Below are 20,901 nucleotides of genomic sequence, written 5' to 3'. Positions count from 1 at the left end.
ATATCTTGGTTATAGTTCGTTAAATTTGAGGGTTCCTTATCAAAAATTGTTTGCTTGTCATGTGTATATGTTTAAAAAAATATATATCATTATGGATTTTCTTTCTCAAATATATGTATATTGGTATATGTCAGATTCTAATTGGGTGTATTGCTTTGACAACACACAATAGACACCTATTTTTTGCAGCTACATAGAATAACATGATGTTGTATTTGATAAAGGATGGACAGAGCTAACAGACTGATTTCCACACAGGTTCACAAGTTGGTTGCGTCCATTACAGCAATGTGATTCCCCTCCCTCTGATCCTACTTGGCAGAGGAGAGAGCCTTTTAAAGACAGCAACTGTGGAGAGCAGACACTCGATGCCCTGTGCCGGGCACCAGCTGGGCTTGGCACAGCATCAACATTATTAGCACCACTGCTCCCCTGGTCCATAGAAGCCTTTTGTGAGTGAAAACAGGCAGCGGGAGAGAGATGGGGACGGGGAATTTAAAATAAGAAATGTATTATCTTTTTTCCCTTGATTTTGCTCCCTCTAACACATTTTACTTTAATGTCTAATTTATGTATTGTCTTTACATTTTAATTAATAAAACTGAACGAGGGAAAAAAGAGAATTCAGTACAATACAAATAGGCTAAAATGAAACAAACAGATTCCCTAACATTATCCTCATACAGTAGCACCTGCACATGCACACCAGACATTCCTCGACAGTAATGCAAGCAGGCACCTGCTGATGTTATATAGGACAATAAAAGAATGCAATGAGGGACTATAACCATCATCAGATCACTATCATACAATCCACCCCTGGAGGCCAGTGCAGCCAGCAGGAGCTGTGTGTGTCATGGTCACGCTTGTGCTTGGGGATATCGCCTTGGGATCTCTTGGGAGGTTATCATCCCTTTAGAGTCTGGCCCACCCACCTACACACACACAAACACACACATACACATATACTATATAGCATGAATATAGTATGAACATGTATTAATCATTTAAGTGGAAACATACATACACAAGAATACAGTACATACTATGCACAGACATAGACAGAGGTGTACAGTCTATAGGTTCACACAGACATGTGGACACAGAAGCAGATATACAATCAGACATTAGCAGTACATATACTGAAGTTCAGTACTTACGTACAATTCTAAATATTTCCAGTTTAGGCTACTTTATACCTGTAAACCATTACATTTGAGATGGAAAATTCTAGTTTTTACTCTTCTACTGTTATTCAACATTTTAAATTGACACATTTGTTGTGTAGTATATTAAAACTACTCAACATAGTTCAAATTAGCCACACCTCGACCAGCCACAACATTAAAATGGCACTTACATATTAATGTTAAGTATTAATAATCCAATAATATAACAATCTGATAGGGGTCATTCTACATAATGAGTACTTTTACTACTGTTAAGTACATTTTGCTGATAATACTTTTACATGAGTAAAATAATGAATGCAGGGCCCTCACTACATGTATATGTATGTGCATAGACATGCACACAAAAAAATGACAAATACAACAGTAGAGAAATATAAGAAAGCATGTCTCCTCTATGCACATATGGAAAACAAATAGGAACACATGCTGGCATCATTATTGCAGTTACTGCAGCAAATAAAATGTTAATGCATATTCTCATGTAATATCAGAATACAAAAAGCAAGATGTTGGGTTTTTTTGAAAATGATAGCATCATCTTATCCAGGTATTCTGGGGAGCCGCCTGCAAAATGCCCACTGTTTAGCAGCATCCCAGATGTAATTAACACTGCCTGTGTTGTGTACACTATGAATCAAGTGTGGCATCATCTCTCTCTCTTTCTCTCTCTCCGTCTCTCTGGCCACAGAGTCCACCAGATGGTAGCTAAATTCAAAGGACTGTTTAGCCCTCCAACAAACCCTCCTCTCCTCCTCCACTCTGTAGAGTCCAGGTCTAACTTGTGGTTGTCGCATATGACGCATAGTTCTTAAGTGACTCACCATTTAATCATAACCCATGTCATGTCTTGGCTTGTTTTCAAGGGGTTTGAATCGTAAAAGCTTTGTTACTCTGGAAATTTTGGAAAGTGTAGCTGATGAACTGAGGGGAGGAAAAACCTGTGGAGTGGGCACCTAGGCTCTTTAGCAAAACCTGGCTGGAGGCTGATTAAATATGAGGAAAGGCCATCATGTTAAACAGCCACTTAATCAGATGTAGGTCAGGCAGCGTGGTGCTAATTAAGGTAGACTCTGAAGTGGACAGTGCTGCCAACAGCATGCTGTTGCCTGAAGGGTCTGGTGGGACATCATTACTCAGAGCATCCCTAGAACCATGGCGATAGCATGGTTCTAGGCAATGTAGGGCTCTCAGTCGGTTGGTCCACCACTTTGGTCCAGACTGAAATGTCTCAACAATGGTTGGATGAAATTTGGTACAGACATTCATGGTCCCCTGAGGATGAATTGTAATAAGTTTGGTGATCCCTTAATTTTTCATGTAGCAGGAGGTAGGATTTTGAATCTGTTTATGACAAAATACATACAAACTATTCCCATCAACCTCAGCTGTGCTAATTTGTGCTAATTAGCAAATATTAGCCTGATAACCTGCTAAACATCACTATGTTAGCATTGTCATTGTGAGCATGTTAGCATGCTGATGTTAGCATTTAGCTCAAAGCACTACTGTTCCTAAATATAGCCTCACACAGCTGCTAGCGTGGCTGTAGATTTAATCTTGTTATGTACTAAATGAATACTTTCTGCTTATTGCTTTTGCTTTCACTCAAAATTAGACACATTTTCATGGGGAAAAATCTGGTGTGCAAGAAAGTGTTTCTGGCAGCAGCACCAGTGGTTTGTTTGGAACAAACAGAAGAGGGACTAGGTAGTTAGCATGAGCAGTCTGTGCATGTTTGAACTGCTTCTTCCATTTAGCTATGTAAACGAATAGTTTGTTTTCAGCATTTGATAAGGTCACTAACTCTCTCTCCCTTTCTGATTATTTATTGGCCTTACAGAGTAAAACAAACTTATGAGGTTACAGTGATTAAGTTATTCTTGAAACAAAAAGATCACTTGGAATTTGAAAGTACAATGTAAGGTCAGGGTAGAGGTTTTGTCAACATTCAAGCATCAGTCAGTAGTTGATAAGCTAAGGGTACTTTAATAACACTAATCAATATGAATAAATTTATACAGACATACAGTTCTGCACACTCTCTCTCACCACTCCCACAGGACCCTTTCTTTTAAACCAAAAAACTCTGCAGTGTAGTCCTTTATCCCCATTTAAAGTGTGCTTAAATCTACAATGAAACCATGAATGTGCTTTCACATAAATCCAGCACCATCAATGGATCTGTTACCCAGGGGTTCTTCATCAGAAGAAGCCAGTCTTACTTCCCTGTGACAAAAACCTCTTCTTCTTTTTTTTAAATGCAACAAGGCTGCTCTGTTGCCTCAGCATGTGGAAATGCAATGTGAGAAACGGATTAAACCTCCAACGCACAAAAGAAAAAGAGGGAAAATGACAGTGACAGCATTGGCAAAGCCCCCCATATACCCACACTCTGAGCAACACTCACGCACAGCTCAATGAAATACTGAGAGCAACTGGGGAAGGCAGAGGGAAGACACTGGCAGAAAGACAAAAGGGATGAAAGGGAGGGAGATATAGAAGTGAAGAGAGGGGGGACTGAGGAGGGACTGGAGCAGAACATAGGCGGTGAGAAAGAAAGAGACGAAGAGAGACAGAGTAGAAAAGTTACGGACAGAGAGAAAGATGGCACTACACTGAGCTGCAGTCACCCGCAGGCTTTTTCCCACCAAAATGATCTGACATGGCCTGCTCTCCCTTCTCTGCTAGGAGGCTGGAAACAGCCATAATATGCCCCATAAATCACATGTCACATTTCAGTGTTTTTCAACTGTTGTCATTTCATTTTTGTACTAGAAGTGAAAGTTTGCACAATTCTCAATGCACTCGCCCAGAGTCTCAGTGCCCAGTGCCAGAAATACAGGGTTACATCTTACAATACAATCACAACAGCAGTACTATAAGGAGCAAAAACATAACAATACTGAGTCGTCAGAAACATCTGTGCATCTTTGCTACTTGGACTTTAAAGGAATAGCTCAACATTTTGGGAAATACACTGAATACTGTGCTTTCTTACCGAGAGCTAAATAAGAAAATTGATACCACACAGGCGTTAGCTTAATAGCTTAGCGTAAAGACTGGAACCTGGCTCTGTCTAAAGGTAACAAAATCCACCTACCAGTACCTCTACAGCTCACTAATTAACACGTTCATATCTTGTTTGTTTAATCCGTACAAAAAAAGAAATGTGTTTCCAGTAGTTGTGCTAAGCTAAGCTAACCAGCTGTTTGTTCCAGTTTTATATTGAATGGACAGATAGTGAGAGTGATATCATCTAATTATTATGCAGTCCTATAAAGGACTAAAGTTGTTTTGTTGGGTCTCTGTAAATAATATTATAAAGAGTACAGTCTAGACGTGCTCTATAGGAAAAGTGCAATGAGATAACTGTTCTGTTATGAATTGGCACTATATAAATAAAATTGAATTGAATTCATTCTCAACATGAAACCAAATTAGTGTATTTCCCGAAATCCTCATTGCAATTGATATGATGTCTGGAAGTGTTATGGAGCCTCATCCATTGTCAGAGAGTCCACATTTGTCGTTGTGGTTAGCTCACCATCTAGCTGCTCTTTAGGAGGCAGTATTTCTTGCTAAAGTTGAAATCCATCACTAATTATGTGCAAACATTTCCCACCAGTGTCCATACTCTTCATGAGAATTTCATCTTGGCAGATAAAAACAAATACAGTATCTCACTCAGTGGGGGGTAACTAAACTTTTACTATTTTAAACTGAAGTAAAATTTCAAAATGGTGTATTGTTTACAGAAAATTCTACTTGACTAGGGAAGATTTAATTAAAGTCTAGAAATGCAGTAATTTAGCTGACAGCAAAAATTGTGACTCAAACACTTGCACCAACTGTGCAGTGAAGCAGCACAAATACATATGAACTATGGAACGAAATGAATAATTACCTCCTTCATCTATCAAATCATCAAACCCCATGGGTCCGTCTGTGATCTGAGGGCAGAGTGACTACAGCTTCAAGAAAACAATGAGCTTCTCTCTCTCCCGCTGACACTGAGACTCTGATGCTGATGGCAATGCTGCCGGTGCGTGTGTGTGTGTGTGTGTGTGTGTCTGAGTGCATATCTGTACGTGTGTGTGTGTGTGTGTGTGTGTGTGTGTGTCTGTGTGTGTGTTGGTGCTCTGTGTCTGCAGCAGCAGCAGCCCAGTGATGCCTGGTGAATAACAGGTCATTGCTAATCTCATTAAGGCTAATCAGATGTATATGATCTGTATAAACAATGGAGTTCCACTGTACACAAGCAGCCGCAATACACGTCCATCACCAGACGGGTAGTAATATGTGTGTATCTTTAGAGGAATTCTGGGAAGGGGACGACTGAATGAGAAGAGGTTAGAGGAGAAAAAGAGATGTCGTTTTTTAGGGTGCAACACTATCAGAGGAATTATGGAATTATGCATAGGTAGAGAGCTGGTATGAATACTGATGCAGTGAAAAGGAATATATTTGTGTAAACACACACACATAGACACACACACAGCAGGTAGCTCAGCAGAGTTTGCAGTTCACCTGTTCTAAATGAGGAAACTGCATGCAACTACAACAAATGAGGCATGCCTCTGGGAGACTTGCAAGTTGAAGTTTGTCGCTATGTCTGATTGTGTTCCTGTTTTTTGTGTGTGGTGTACACACATCTTGCTAATTGGTTGGTTGTGTGCTAATGTTTGCATGTTCCACACGTATCATGCTTAAGAGAAAGGGAAAACGCAAAGATGAACTGAGACATCAAGGGCTGAAAAGGAAGACATAAGGTGTGGAAAAAAATGGCATTAAATGTAGGAAAAAGGTATGTGGACTGGTACTTTTATTGAAGCAGAAGGGTATTGTGTCATTTCAGATGGTTATGTGGGAGAGAGAGAGAGAGAGAGACAGAGAGACATGAGAAAGAAAGGGCAACAAAGGTTTTGGGCATCTTGTTTGAAACCCTTTCCCCTGATGTCTCAGGGGTTCGAGATTGGTTTCACTTAAAGCACTTAAAACACCCCACAGGGCCCATGCTTGGCTCTGAAATAAATATCAAAATCGCTCTTGGATTGTTTTTAAATTGAAAGCAATCTGCCAGAGCTGTGAGCCATCATTTCACGTCCACCCCCACCCCCACCCCACCCCCTCCTTGATATCTCCTTCTTCCACTTGATGCCAGCCTCTTTTTGTTTCCATCACAAAGGGATTTTCAGGAATTGTTCTGCTCCAAAGGCAAGTAGGAAAAAGATCTTTGCCATATTAATCACTTGAGCCAGACAATATTTGATATATCACAGCAATCAAAAGTTTAAAGATGGAGGAAATATTTCCAGGAATGGTTGTTAAGTCGGAGGAGAAGCTAATAGAAGACATAAATCATTCAAACAAAGAGGCTGACGGGGGATTCAGTGGAGTAGTTTGTCCTCTGAGTGCAAACACAGCAGCATACACAACTGTGTTTATACTGTGAAACATCTAATAAACTCCTGTTCTGAAATAAACTGATATATCTTGTAGCCAAATCGATCTTTATGCTACAATAAACAAATGCCCATCACTAATGTTGCCAGATAAAAAAACTCTTTACACTGCTGCTGATGAAGCCTGTATATATTGTTACTGTATCACTCTATAAAACTGTCACTGTAACATCTTATAAGGCTTTTTCAAAGTCTTCATTTTGAAACAGGATCCTCCACTCATCTATGATCCATGAAAGTCGTCTCTGTCATTTACAAAATTCGCAAATTATCAGCATTCTGTCAGACATCAAGGTTGTGCAAAAATATCCCAGCTGGATTTTATATGTCAGTATGAAAAGTAAAATAAAAATAAACTTCCAAGCAGAACTTTCAAAATGTATCTGTTTTTAGTTTTCGTTTTATGAGTTTTTCAGCAAAGAAGTTGTCAGATGTTTTCCCTGGAGTGTTTTCCACAGAAAATATTTATAGGTATAATGAATGATTTATTGGAAAACACAGTGCATGCTGTAGTTTGACCCAAATGAATAAAGAGTTTGTAAATGGAAGAATAGGAATGTGATATTGATCGATTTTTGGAAGGAAAAAGTCGAGGTCGTTGGAGGAAAGTTTAAAAAGGTCGAAATCAAAACTGAAGTGGAAAAAAAAGATTAGTAGAAGGAAGCACAGATTGTATTTGAATTACATGAATTCCACCGTGTCACAGACAAACTAAAATCATTTCCAAAGTAAATTTGTTGAATAAATGAATTCAAAATGTATCATCTACTTTTGAAGTGGAATGCAGTGGACTGAAACTGAATGTGATTATTACAACTTTTTTGAAAACATGTCTGTAAAAAAGAGAGGCTGGATTCAATCCAACTGCATGTCTTTGTATATAGTTGGTAACACAGGAATTGGATGATAGGATGTGGTGAACTTTCCCTTCTGTGCAGAACATAGTGTTTGGATATTGACTGACTCCTCCCCACTATTCAAGAAATAGATTAGCAGAATGACAGACTCTGTTCCTAGTCAGCATTTGCCATGAACACCACAACAGTAGCACACACACACACACACACACACACACACACACACACAGTTGTGTTTGTCACTTCAGAGGACATTACACTGACTTACATTCATTTCCTGGAGACTTACCCTAACCATAACAACTACTTGCCTAACCCTAACCTTAAACCAAGTCTTCACCCTAAAATGTAATGATTTACTTTATGGGGACTTGCGTTTTGTCCAGAAAAGGAAGGCGAGTCCCCACAATGTGTAACGTGTAAACAGATATATGTCCCCACAACATGAGTAATATACACTCACACACACACATCCACACATTGCCTGCACCGGGAGAGCAGATATGGCACTAGCTGTTCCCTTTCCAAGGGAAGCAGTGGGGATGAAAGAGTGCAGAGATCGGTCTCCCACCCTCTGATCTGCTGCTGCCTTTGACATCAGCAGTCACCAACTCCAAAAGCTCAGGAAAACTGGGGGACAAGCTAAAAACTGACAATCTACCACCGCAACCACACAGAAACTCCCTCCCCTCCTCTCTATCTTGAATTTTCTCTTTTCTTGCTGTTGGAAGTAAAATTTATTTCTGTAATTGACCATAAATATGGGTTGGATAAATTGTACATGTAGCATAATTTTTGCCCTTCCCAGACCCTTCATGCATTCCTTTTCTCCCACATGGATGGCATGGATGCTCCACTGCACCTGCAGAGAGAACACAGGGAGCTGATATAGGCTGGACAGCAGCTCGTTGGTCTCCTGCTGTGCGCCTAGCTTTACTGAGTCCCCGCTCATTCTCTCTGACAGCCAGCACATCCACAAATACCCTATAGCTGCACATACTTTGCGGTCTCAAAGTCATTTTTCATATTCCCTCGCAGGTTGGTCATCCAGGACTTGTCAAATAAGATCACCACAGTGTATTTCAGCCTGTGTGGGACCATGGAAAGAGCATCTGAGATGTAGTGTGTTGACCTGGGTAAATGTGGAGTGTCTCAAACTGTGAGGACAGACAGCATGAAAGCAACTCATGTGTGCCAGGCAGAGAGGTACAGATAAATCTCAGCATGTCAGTGTGAGAAATTTCAGCTCAAGCATTAACTCCCTTTGATGACTTATTACTGGGGTTATATGGATGGCTATCATACGTGTTTTTCAATGCAGTTCACCATGTATTCCAGCTATGCTTTGTGCTGTGTACTTATTATGTTACACCAAAACTACCAGTCAGAGTAGTCCCGTCTGCACTGGCGCCTGTTTTGCGTTGCCTCTTTCTGGGGAACAGGCACACCCATCAGGAACCATTAGTCTTCACAGTGACAGGCTGGCTTTCCACTGAGAGACTCTCCCTAGCGGAGCTTTATCATTGCCTCAGACAGTGGCCGGGTATTTTTACTAACAGGCTGAGACACTGTGCCATTTGTGCAGGGCATTTACTGCTGGTATTACTCCTAATTTATGTTCTCTTGTTCTGACTAAAGAGTAAAGCGAGTCACCTGAGACTTCACACAATTTCTGATGTTCCTCCGCAGGTGAACAAATGGACGAATTAAAGGTCATGTGGACAGATGTATTGGCAGGAGTTATAAAAAATGTCTAATGATATTATCCTCCCTATTTGCAGACGGATGCAGCGCTGATGTACGACGCCGTGCATGTGGTGGCAGTGGCAGTGCAGCAATCGCAGCAGATCACCGTCAGCTCTCTACAGTGTAATCGCCACAAGCCATGGCGCTTCGGGGCTCGTTTCATCAGCCTCATCAAAGAGGTACAAGGCCATCAGTGCAATCAGTGTGCACCCTGTCTTGACCTCTGACATAATGAAACTGCTGAGCACTGTAGGTTTGGCATGTTATATTGATCAGTGCAATCACATGTTTGTAAGCATTTACTTTGTAAATCACTTGCTTTCTGTGAGCTTAGTCACACATTTTGCATCATTGTCTTTCTCTTGTGATCATCTTGATAAAACCCATAAAAACATCTTTAACAAGTTTATTGCTTAATCTGTTCACAATAATCTTCATGATAATATAATCTAAATAACCACTGCATTGTCCACAGTAATGACATGTTTTTCTGTGATGTTTCAATCCCTTTCTCCCACTTTTTCTCGGTGCATATCTCTGCACATGTTTATATCAAAGCCTCTGTGTGTCTCCTTAACTCTAGTCAGGGTCAGCCATTTGCTTTGTTCTACAAAGCTCTTTCATTCCGTGGATGGTATCATTGCAGGTAATTTTCAGAATGAGCCATTGTAGTAGCTGGCACTCCCTCCCTTTCCTGTGTCTGCTATCGCTCTCCATGCCCGTCTGTTTCTCCAATGGCTTTGAAGTTAAACTTCAAGCACAATGAACCACATGCATAATGAACTCTTACCTGTCAAACCTGTTTCTACTCTCACTGCTTTATTGTTTCTTGTTATGTTGCTGAGATAGACAGTGGGGGGAGAGCCAGACGGAATTCATAATTGGGACAGAAAAGGTTTTATGGTTAGCAGTTGGATTGATATTGTTGAGAAAGATGATACCTTAAGGTTAATGGAATGACTGTGCTGAAAGCTGGGGATTTTAGTTTATTATGCTGTATGCTTCTGTCTGTAGGCTCACTGGGATGGTTTGACAGGACGTGTTCTCTTCAACAAGACCAATGGACTGAGGACAGATTTCGACCTGGATGTCATCAGTCTGAAGGAGGAGGGGCTGGAAAAGGTGTGTCACACATTGGTGTAGTTGATGCTGTGTGGCGTCTGAGTCTTAAAGAAAAAAACAGAGAGTGTGGGTCTGGAAGCTTTAAAGCATAATTTTTTTCCTATCGGCAGACAAGACAAGGTGATATAAACTTGACACTGAATTGTTTCAACAGATTGGAACATGGGATCCTCCCAGCGGTCTGAATATGACAGACACTCACAAAAGCAAGACATCCAACATCACAGACTCTCTGGCTAACAAATCCCTGCGTGTATCCACCATACTGGTAGACACAGCCGAATGAAAACACAAGCAGCACACACGCACTCACACACAGCTCAATATCAAATACAAAACACACAGACAGACTTGTACACCAATTTATTTTCCTTGTACAGGAGGAGCCATATGTGATGTTTAAGAAGTCAGACAAGCCTCTGTATGGGAATGATCGTTTTGAGGGCTACTGTATCGACCTGCTGAGGGAGCTCTCTGGCATTCTGGGCTTCCGATATGAGGTGCGATTGGTGGAAGATGGGAAGTATGGCGCGCTTGATGAGAGCACGGGCCAATGGAACGGCATGGTGCGGGAGCTCATGGATCATGTGAGTCAGTCAACCAACACCAGGGTTGCATGCAGAAAGTGCAACAAAAATAAAAAATACACAAATTACCATAAATGTCTAAAAGCAGGATAACAAACATTTTCAACTCAGTTTATTTACATAACCAACAATGTAATGCCCCAATCATGGCTGAGACATGCGGGTAATTGATTGCTTCATTTAATTTTCATTTTGTGACTCTTCATTGCCGGTTGATTCAAAACAATAAGAGCTAAATTTAAAATACTCTACAGCCTTACTTGGTCTGGTATGACCAGTCGCTTATGGTGGCAGATAATGCTGTGTAAATGACATTACTTAGTCAAGTTGCTGACTTCATTACCCTTCTCTAATTGTACTACTGTTATACTGTGTTTTAGCATTATTGTATAACTGTCACTTGTGGCCACATTTTTGTTAGTTTTTTGATAGATTTTTGTTAGTGCTGGCACTGTCTGATGAATAACTCATTTCTTGGAGGGATTATGCAATATTAACTTAGAGTCTTAGAATCTAATTTTACATTCGGAGGGGACACGGGGTTAATTTGTCACAGATTCATCTAATCCCAAAATTGTTACCTTAGTGACTCACCTTTGACACCACATAAGAAGGATCAGACATGTAACCTGTAATTTCCACAACAACTCACCCTCCTACCTGCTAATCTATCTGAACTAATGACCCCAGCTATTTTCTCTCCTCTGTCATGACTCTTCCTCCTGTACACATTGACCAGCTGTCAACAGAAATCAGATGTTAATTTGATTGGCTTTGTCTTTTATTGGTGGACTCAACCCCCCCCCCCAATTCCCTATTATCTCATTGCAGAAAGTAGACCTGGCAGTTGCTCCTCTGGCCATCACCTACGTCAGAGAGAAGGTCATCGACTTCTCGAAGCCCTTCATGACATTGGGGATAAGTATCCTGTACCGCAAGCCCAACGGCACCAACCCCGGGGTCTTCTCCTTCCTCAACCCCCTCTCGCCCGATATCTGGATGTATATTCTGCTGGCTTGCTTGGGTGTCAGTTGTGTGCTGTTTGTCATAGCCAGGTAACATTTCAACCCTCCCTTTCCTTTCCTTCCTCCTTCCCTTCCCTTCTTCCCTACCTGTTTGCCTGCTTTCACTAACACAAAGCAGTTGCTCCCTCCAGGCCTGAAGAGGGGAATTCATTCACTGAAAATCATCAAAAACCACTCCTGCAAGAGGAAGCAGATTTATTCTTAGATGACTTTAGTGATGTAGATATGGTCTACAACAAAATAATATAAATTCTAAATACATTACTTTAAAGGACCATACCAGTGTTTTTACGTTTGCTTTGCTTTACACTACTGTTGATCATTTTCCAAAATATACCGTTGTTTTTAAATTTTAAAAATCAGAGTTTGATTATCATTGCCTCAAAATACAACTGAAAGTATCTAGGCTGACCATCTATATAGCTGCCAAAACAGCAAATCTCCAATTCCAGTGCTTCCCACCAGCTCTTGAACTCACCACCCAGAAAAGTTTTCAAATCAATCCACTGTTTTAGCTTCATTATTATGCACTGATAAAGTAGCTCTGATGAAAAGAATAATGGATATAGGTAATAAAAAGGAATTAATGTTTACTCTGATTTTAGTACCTTGTACCTTTACAGTAAATTAGCTAAACAAGGGAAAACACTGGTATGGTCTTTAAAATGAGCTGATTCCTTGCACTATTTCAGGCATATTTGCGCAAGCATCAGCAACTGTAAAACCAGTTACCCGTTATATATCTCTTAATCAGCTGTAAGAAATATACAATGCTGACATTGTATAAGTACAATTCTTACACATATCTTGATGAACCCACCCCACTAAAACCCCTGATTCATGACCGATGTGGAAAGATGTGTGTTAACCCCAGGGCTCCTCTTTTTCCGCTTTGATCCTGAGAGTTTTGGGTTTAATGCACATTTCATCAAATGTTACCGGCAAAATGATCACATGAGAGGAAAGCAGCAACTGTCACCTAAGTTAGTTCAGAATATGCAAATTATACCCGTAGCCCTTTGTTTCCACGGTTGGTCAGGGTAAGTGATTAGCATGCACTTATATTAATAATCTTCTTGTTGTAATGAAATGGCCTCGGTACTTTTATTAAATTATAATGCTCTTGTCTGCGTGCGTGCATTTGTGCCTTTTTTGCACACCATGGCAATAAATAGTGCTTGTCCTCACACTATGTGACCAAAAATACCCAGCAAAGTTTAAATCTGAAGTACAGTGTTTTCTACAGTTCACTGGGCTTGTTCTCTAATAATTGTAGTATTGATTGCAACGATTGATTGGTCAATCCCCGAAATGCAGAATATATCATTTCTTTAATCCCCTGCAAATAGAATGAATGGAGTGAGCTTATGAAGGTTTTGCACAATAAAACACTAAACATCTCAATCTCACCAGGGATTCACATCTTTGAACCGCTTCCCACACACATACACACAAAATAACTCATCTCATTTCAAGCTCCAGAGAAATACATTTCATTCAGTGGTTCCTTCCAGCTCTGTTTGTGGTTGAATTGATTCCTCTCTTTATTAACAAAACAAATGGTATTCTCTCAGATCGCAAAACCTTTTCCAGTGTAGAAAATGTCCACCTGCCAGGAAGAATGGATGATTTAAATTGCATTATAACATGTTTACATGTAATTACAGGCTGTTGCAGTTTTGCAGTCCAAGTCCCGGACGTGTATGATTTTAACACCCCCAACACAGCCTCTTCACTTGGCCTGAGAGAAGAAAGGCAGCAGATCTATAATGCCAGCCAGAGTAATTGAATCCAGCAGTTAATGGAGGGAGCGTGTTGTGTTATTGTGACAGGGGACGGGCGAAGGATAAAAGGAACAGGGGAAGAGAGGAAGAATCTTTTTAGAATTCAGTGTGCGGTTCGACATGTCCCTTGTGTTCGGTCTGAGGAGGTGACCTTAAGTCCGCATGTTCCACATCCCCCTTTTCCTGGTGATCGGTGTGCAGAACACGACCCGCAGGAATATGGGCCGGCTGCAGGCAAAGGTCATACAGAGGAGCCATTGAGCATGGTGCATAGGCTACGGAAGACACATGTAGTCACCGAGAAGGACAAACGCAATCCAATCAAGAGTGTGTTGTATAGATTTACACAGATTTACTCTACCTTACCTACGGCACATATCGGATCTCACCCCGCAATTGCCCTATGATTTTTTGTAATGTCTAACAACACCATAAATAAATCATCATCGAAAATATTTGGCTTTGAGATGGATTTGATTGAGCCAATGCAAATACCCAGTTGCTACCACAGACAAATGCATGCCCACTCAGCTATAAAGGCACATACGCAAATATTCCTGCGCCAGAGGCTTGATACAAACAGGCATAAAGCCACACACACACATACAAACACATGAGAGCACACATACTGCATTCCGCACAGCTCCACAAGGCCATTGTGCCGTTTCAGTTGCCCGTGATTCCAAGGAGACTGAGCTCATTGACATTCCAGCAAATCAGGCATCCTGATGGGGTTGACAGGAAGAATTATAGTGTGTCATCACAACCATGTCCACGTAGATGATTCTCAAGGGGATGGCATAGAAAATAGCTGTAAAGGAAGCGCAATATGACAAAAATGTTGCCACATTCACGATGCTTGTAAAATCAGACTGTTAATTAGGCTGCTGCAACAAAGAAAGATCAAATGACATATCTGTATGTAAATCTACAGCAGTCAAGCAGTCTCTGTGGCAAATAGTGCTACAACACTAACAGTCGTCATATAACATTTGGTAATGTGGTTTGGTAATGTGAAAATGCTGCTCTGAGTCTTGTAAACACAGCATAAATATATATACAGTATTCATAAATGTATGTACCTGTGCGTCTCTAAAAGTGCAGCTGACAAATGGCATCACATTTCTACGCAGTCTGAACCTTAAAGACTTAGCCCACAGGCTTATTAGCATGCGGCATGTTGGGGAAAAGCTCCCAAACTGCCTTACCTGATGGGCCCCTCAACTCTGCATAAGCGATGTTCCCTCTATCACCCACTTTGGCACAAACTCAATCAGTTCCTGATGCTTAACGCTAACCCAATCACCCTGTGCTAATGCCATGCCACTTTTGCTTAGGATAATAAATGAGAAGTGTCCACAACTGACCTGAAGACACTGACAATCAGCCAAGGCAGGCAGCAGGAGGCTGGGGGTAAAAGGGGCAGGTTTGTAGGGAAAGAAAGGCAATCGGCGAGACATTATGTGTAGGTTGCTGGGGTGGGCTGAGAGGGCTGTTGGGAAACCAGAAGAGAAAAGAAGAACACAAGTCCCATGTTGGGGGTGTGAGGAGGATCTGACATCCGCAGAGTAACGGTGATTGCAGTTGCTGGGGGACACACATAAAGGCTCCTGAGTCAGTGAATCGAAATGAGCTCGAAAGATCACTACGCTCTGGGACATTATCACCAGTGACAGTGTTATTCCAACCTATTGATCTGTTCTCACAATAAACTGATGGCATTTGAATATGCCAATAAGATGATCTCGGCAAAAGCCAAAATGATTTGCTTTGGTCTCTCCAGAAGCTCCAACCCAGAGGCCACAACACAGGATTCCTATACATTTATATTCCCTTTGTTCCAGCTCACAATGTTTTAAAATGTATGTTTTATGTGCCGTTTAATCTGCACCAGGGAACACACTGTTTTTTGCATTGTGCTGACATATCTGTCTCTTTGCTCTCTCCTTTTATAGGTTTAGCCCTTATGAGTGGTACAACCCGCATCCATGCAACCCAGACTCGGACGTAGTGGAAAACAATTTTACGCTGCTCAATAGTTTCTGGTTTGGAGTTGGGGCTCTCATGCAGCAAGGTAGTTGCCTCAGCCTGTGGCTGCTGTTGCTCTGTGGAGCTGGAGCTCTCTATATCCCACTGTCCCTGAGGGTTTGGTTGTTTTATCCAAGCCAGCGTCAAGAGAGAGAGATCTCTGGGGGTCCACTGCTAGGAAGATAGAACTTAGAGTAAATGTGCATGTAATGTTTTTTTAATTTAATCAACTTAGCTCATAGGAACGTAGAATAAACTTATATGTGTATGTGAGAGGGACAGATTTGAACAGCACTTACACCACTTGAGTAACATCAAATTACCCTTGTTTTAAAACCCTGAATTAGAGATTACAATGTGTATCAATGTTTTGATCAACAGATGCTCAAATAGCATGACTACTGAGATTAATTCAAATTATATACAGTCTATAAATATGTTCTTTATCATAGTAATGATAGTACTACAATAATCAGTGTTCTCTTCTCTTGCCATTGGCCCATCAGCACCTAGAGATCAGTGGGGTGTGGAGTCAGGATGTGAGGTTACCTTGGGTACATGACTCTCTGGCCCAAACAGCCGGCGACTTCTCCACACTTTTCAGAATGATCGATATTGAATGTGTTTGATTGGATATGATTGATTTATGCAAACACCTTGTTCTCGGGAGATATTTTAAATAGTGTTTTTCTGAGTCTCCTGAATTATTTAAAGCTCTCAAGTGTGCCTGAGACAAGATAATTTCACTTGTCTGAAATCCAACAATCATCTTGTTTTGAGAGCTCTCAAGTGATTTCTTCTTGAAGCTGTCTAAGCTGACAACTTGAAGAGAGTTCTTGAAACAAGTTTGACTGTTTTTAAAGGAATCTTGTTTTTTACATGTTATTAAATAAACTTTGCAGTTAAATACAAGACTAGAATCATAATGAGGACTTGCTGAGATGAATACATTTTGTAGTGCCACATTCACCACTGCCACCTCCCTCACACCAGGCTCAGAGCTCATGCCCAAGGCGCTGTCGACTCGAATAGTGGGAGGCATCTGGTGGTTCTTCACCCTCATCATCATTTCCTCATATACGGCCAACCTGGCTGCCTTTCTCACTGTGGAGAGGATGGAGTCGCCCATAGATTCAGCCGATGACCTGGCCAAGCAAACTAAAATCCTGTACGGGGTGGTGGAGGACGGTGCCACCATGACCTTCTTCAAGGTAGATGGGTCTGCCAGGGTGTTTGTAGAGTGGTTTTATGAGAATCTTCCTTTCTCACTTATTAAAGTTGTAATCCTAAAGATTTTGGCAACATCCGTGGTTACTGGTGTTAACGACAAGTGTTGTTTAACACTTCAACGAACACTCTTTGAGCAGCTACTTTATCATAAATACAACACAAGAGCAACTGGTGCATCTGTTTACTGTGCAGCCAAACAAACTCACATTTTAATGAAGAAGTCAGTCAATAATAATGGTGCGAATAGTTCTCCATCCAAGAGCAGGGCACATTAAAGGAGCTGGTTACCTTGCCGAGGAGATGGAGGTGTGCAGCCTGCAGCTCTTCATCTAACAGCTCACTGCTCCTTATTGTTCCATTCCTCCCTGCAATATTTAAAATTGATCCGTTGTCAAAAAATTACCATGTCCTGTTTTGTAGATGCATTTTTGATGAATGGTCGCGGTTAGCACTAATCTTGGTGGCAAATACATTGCATTTCCTGTGCACAATAAAAGCCGCCCCGTGTTTCGGCAGTTGAACACTTTTATTGTGAACTAGCAGCAGAACGAAATGTTGGGTTTGCATTAGCATTAACTGAATACTGATATGGTGTTAGCAGAGTGAAGAGTGAACAGTGAGACTGTTATCAATGAGATAAAATAAAAAAACTTAAACGCTGCTTATATGCATACATCACTCCCTGTGAATCCCTCATGCGGTGAGAGGCAATATGAATTCAGCGCGGGAATGGCAAACTCCACCACTAACTTTCATGTAAAAACGTATTTACGCAATGTAAATACATTAAATGGCTATTTCTTAGAACATGCCGACCATAAGTAGTATCTAAAACCGGTTTGATTTCATGACTAGCAATGACGTTAAACAAACAGCCTACATAATGAAAAGTTACGCACTGAAACAAAATGATTATAGCAGCAGAATTTAGAGTTGACCACCATATTCATTCCTAATACCGCTACCAGTCTCATTCCACTTCTATTCTCTGGTATCTTGTAGAAAACAAAAATCTCCACCTATGACAAGATGTGGGAGTTCATGAACAGCAGGAGGCAATCTGTGATGGTCAAGAACATGGAGGAGGGCATCCAGCGTGTGTTGACCTCGGACTATGCCTTCCTCATGGAGTCCACCACCATCGAGTTTGTCACCCAGCGCAACTGCAACCTCACACAGATCGGAGGCCTCATAGACTCCAAAGCCTACGGAGTGGGAACACCTATGGGTAATTGACCTCAAACCTCTATATACCTCTGTGCAGCCTGCTGTGCTATAAAAAAAAAACGTTTGAAAAGCTGTAGGTCAGAGAGAGATGCTGCAGATATTATGTGACAGATAAAGATATATAGCATGGATGATGGATAAGCTCTAAGAACGGAAAGGTTGACCTTTATTGATGGGGTCACGGGTATAATGGTTCAACAGTGTGAGGTGTAAAAGGTTTAGCTTAATGAAAAGCTAATGGCTGAAGAGGTTGAATTTATGGATAAGGTTAAAATGTGCCCAGGGCTCAAGAAACAGGTGCCATTCAAGCTCTGCCTTACCTTTTTCTAGCCATAATGATTTTCTCAAAGGTTATTTTTTACAGACTGGAGAAGCAAACTTGGGTTAATCAATGTACACAAATACTTTTAATGGTGTGTTTTAGCCTACTTTGGAGTCACATAAGGCAAGATTGTGTGAGCATGACAGTGAAACAATCACAGAACACAACCCGAAAGTCAATTTAGTGCAATTCCCTGTGACTTACTTGACACAGTCTGAATTGCATCTGAGCATTAAGCAACAAAGCACTTCAGAGAGTATAAAGCACTAAGAACTTTTTTCAGTTGCTTATTTGACCCAGCTCTTGTCAAAAATGTGTATTCTGACATTTTAAAGCGCCATTATACTATGCTGAGGCAGAGGAGCTAAAACCATCAAAAGCAATGTTTTCTTTTTAGTTGGCACTTTAGCAAATTATATCATAAATTAGAAATGTTGCACTTCCTGTATTATGATAATAGTTTTGCTGCATATAAAGCAGTCTTTGTCAGGGTTAATAAACATGCATCTTACAACCCTGGCACTCCAGGGGACCCTAGCAGGAAGCTGGTGATGGTTCCAATCCTAGTGTTACCGAGGTCAAAGTGGTCATGACGAGGCCATGGAGAGCACTGCAAACAGCTGTAATAGCCACATCGATCATCAGTGATATGAAGGCCATCAAAATATGGAGGATTAATTCTGTCCATCCACATCTGGCCCCGGCCGCTGCTGATGAATATGGGGCAGTTATGGATCTGCAGGGATGCCATGATTGCTGAGGCTGTAACAAAGCTGAGGTGATGCTGTGAAATATAGTCCCACTGTGGCTCCATAAGTGCACAAGTACTTACACTGATGCCCTTGAGATGGACACACAGTCCTAGAGCTTGGATCAGTTCTATTTTCATTCCTGTGGTAATATAATGTATCAAATATACGACTACAAAATATGTCCCAAATCACTTTAATTCAGCGATAAGTGGTTTAGTATTTTAATGCATAAAAAATAATGATTAAAAACGTCTGCTTTAAAAATTATTACAGCCCACTAACTCATTTCAATCTCTAACCATGATATTCATTGCTCAATATTTCAGAAATAAAGCTGATCACTGCCTCTAAAATGTTTCTTCTTTGATAGAAGAGGTCTTGAGATAGTTAATTGCTTCAGTGATTCAACACCCTATTTTCATGCCAGCAGTCCTCTTGGAAGAATAGGAATATTTTATTTTCTCAGATGGTGGGCTTCTCCTTTTTTCCTTGTCCCAAACACAATGAGTAGCAGTGGTGGAATGTAACTAAGCAGATTTAGTACAAGTACTGAACTTGTTAGTACTTGAGTGCATTTTTTAAGTAAAGTAATTGAAATTTGTTAAAAATGAAACTACCCAACAGTATAGACAAGTAAAGCAGAAATAATAGTAGTTGATTAACAGAAAATTTATTGGCAACTGTTTTGATCATTTAAGTCATTTTTCTAGGATTTTGAGGATTTGCTGCTTTTCCTTTTAATTATTTGAATATATTTTTAATAGTTCTGAGGTGTGGACTGTTGGTCGGACATAACAAGTATTGTGAAGGTGTCACTTTGGGCTCTGGTAATTGTGATAGGCAGCACTCCCTATTTTCACTCAATCAATTGATCAAGAAATTAATCAGAGATTAATCCATAATGAGAATAATAGGTAGCTGCAGTCCGATACAAAATAGTTACGATTAGCGCCACCTCAACCAGCTAAAGCAGTCTGAATAATAATAATAATCTAATAATTTAATATATAATAATATATCTGTCACAGGGGCCATTTTTCTGCATTGAGTACTTTTACTTTTAATACTTTAAGTGCATTTTCCTGCTTATGCTTACATACTTTTACTTAAGTAAGATTTTAAATATAGGACTTTTACTTGTAACCAAGTATTTATACTGTGTGGTATTAGTGCTTTTACTTAAGTAAAGTAGAAGAAGAATACTTCTTCCACCACTGATGAAGACCTCAGCCTTCATGTCAACCTCTAGCCTATAACTTTTGCCCTGCTCAACACTGTTTAGCAGCTCATTCCCTGTAGGGCTCTTACAGCAATAAGCCAGAGCAAGCCGTATAATAAGTATTTAAGTCTTAAGTCTTTTTTAGTGCTTGTCGGTTTTTACACGACCTGTTCCCAAACGGAAATGCGTCATCTTAAGCTATCGACTTGAACTGTGATCACATTAATACTTGAGGCCAGACAGTGTGGGAGTGATGGATGTCCTCTGGTGTTCAACATCTGTCAGGTAGTTGTGTATGCACAGTGTGTCAAGCACAGCGCTTTTCCATTCGCCCGGGCCCCGCTCTC

The 20,901-nt window shown here is 40.7% G+C and overlaps 1 protein-coding gene across 2 annotated transcripts in view; it reads left to right on the top strand.

Moving 5' to 3' along the window:
* LOC122863420 (glutamate receptor ionotropic, kainate 2-like) overlaps positions 1 to 20,901 on the top strand; it is a 62,451-nt gene that overhangs the window by 34,260 nt on the left and 7,290 nt on the right. For both annotated transcript variants that reach the window (XM_044169920.1, XM_044169921.1), the window contains exons 7-14: positions 9,294 to 9,437; positions 10,273 to 10,380; positions 10,535 to 10,648; positions 10,761 to 10,967; positions 11,799 to 12,022; positions 15,732 to 15,850; positions 16,798 to 17,015; positions 18,037 to 18,262. In XM_044169920.1, the coding sequence (XP_044025855.1) occupies positions 9,294 to 9,437; positions 10,273 to 10,380; positions 10,535 to 10,648; positions 10,761 to 10,967; positions 11,799 to 12,022; positions 15,732 to 15,850; positions 16,798 to 17,015; positions 18,037 to 18,262 (1,360 nt within the window). The remainder of the gene's footprint in view (positions 1 to 9,293; positions 9,438 to 10,272; positions 10,381 to 10,534; positions 10,649 to 10,760; positions 10,968 to 11,798; positions 12,023 to 15,731; positions 15,851 to 16,797; positions 17,016 to 18,036; positions 18,263 to 20,901) is intronic.

The sequence above is a fragment of the Siniperca chuatsi genome, linkage group LG16 (genome assembly GCF_020085105.1).
Source record: "Siniperca chuatsi isolate FFG_IHB_CAS linkage group LG16, ASM2008510v1, whole genome shotgun sequence".
In the NCBI taxonomy this organism is placed as follows: Eukaryota; Metazoa; Chordata; class Actinopteri; order Centrarchiformes; family Sinipercidae; genus Siniperca; species Siniperca chuatsi.
Note: the sequence above shows the minus strand (reverse complement) of the source record. Positions and strands in the feature narration are given on the sequence as shown.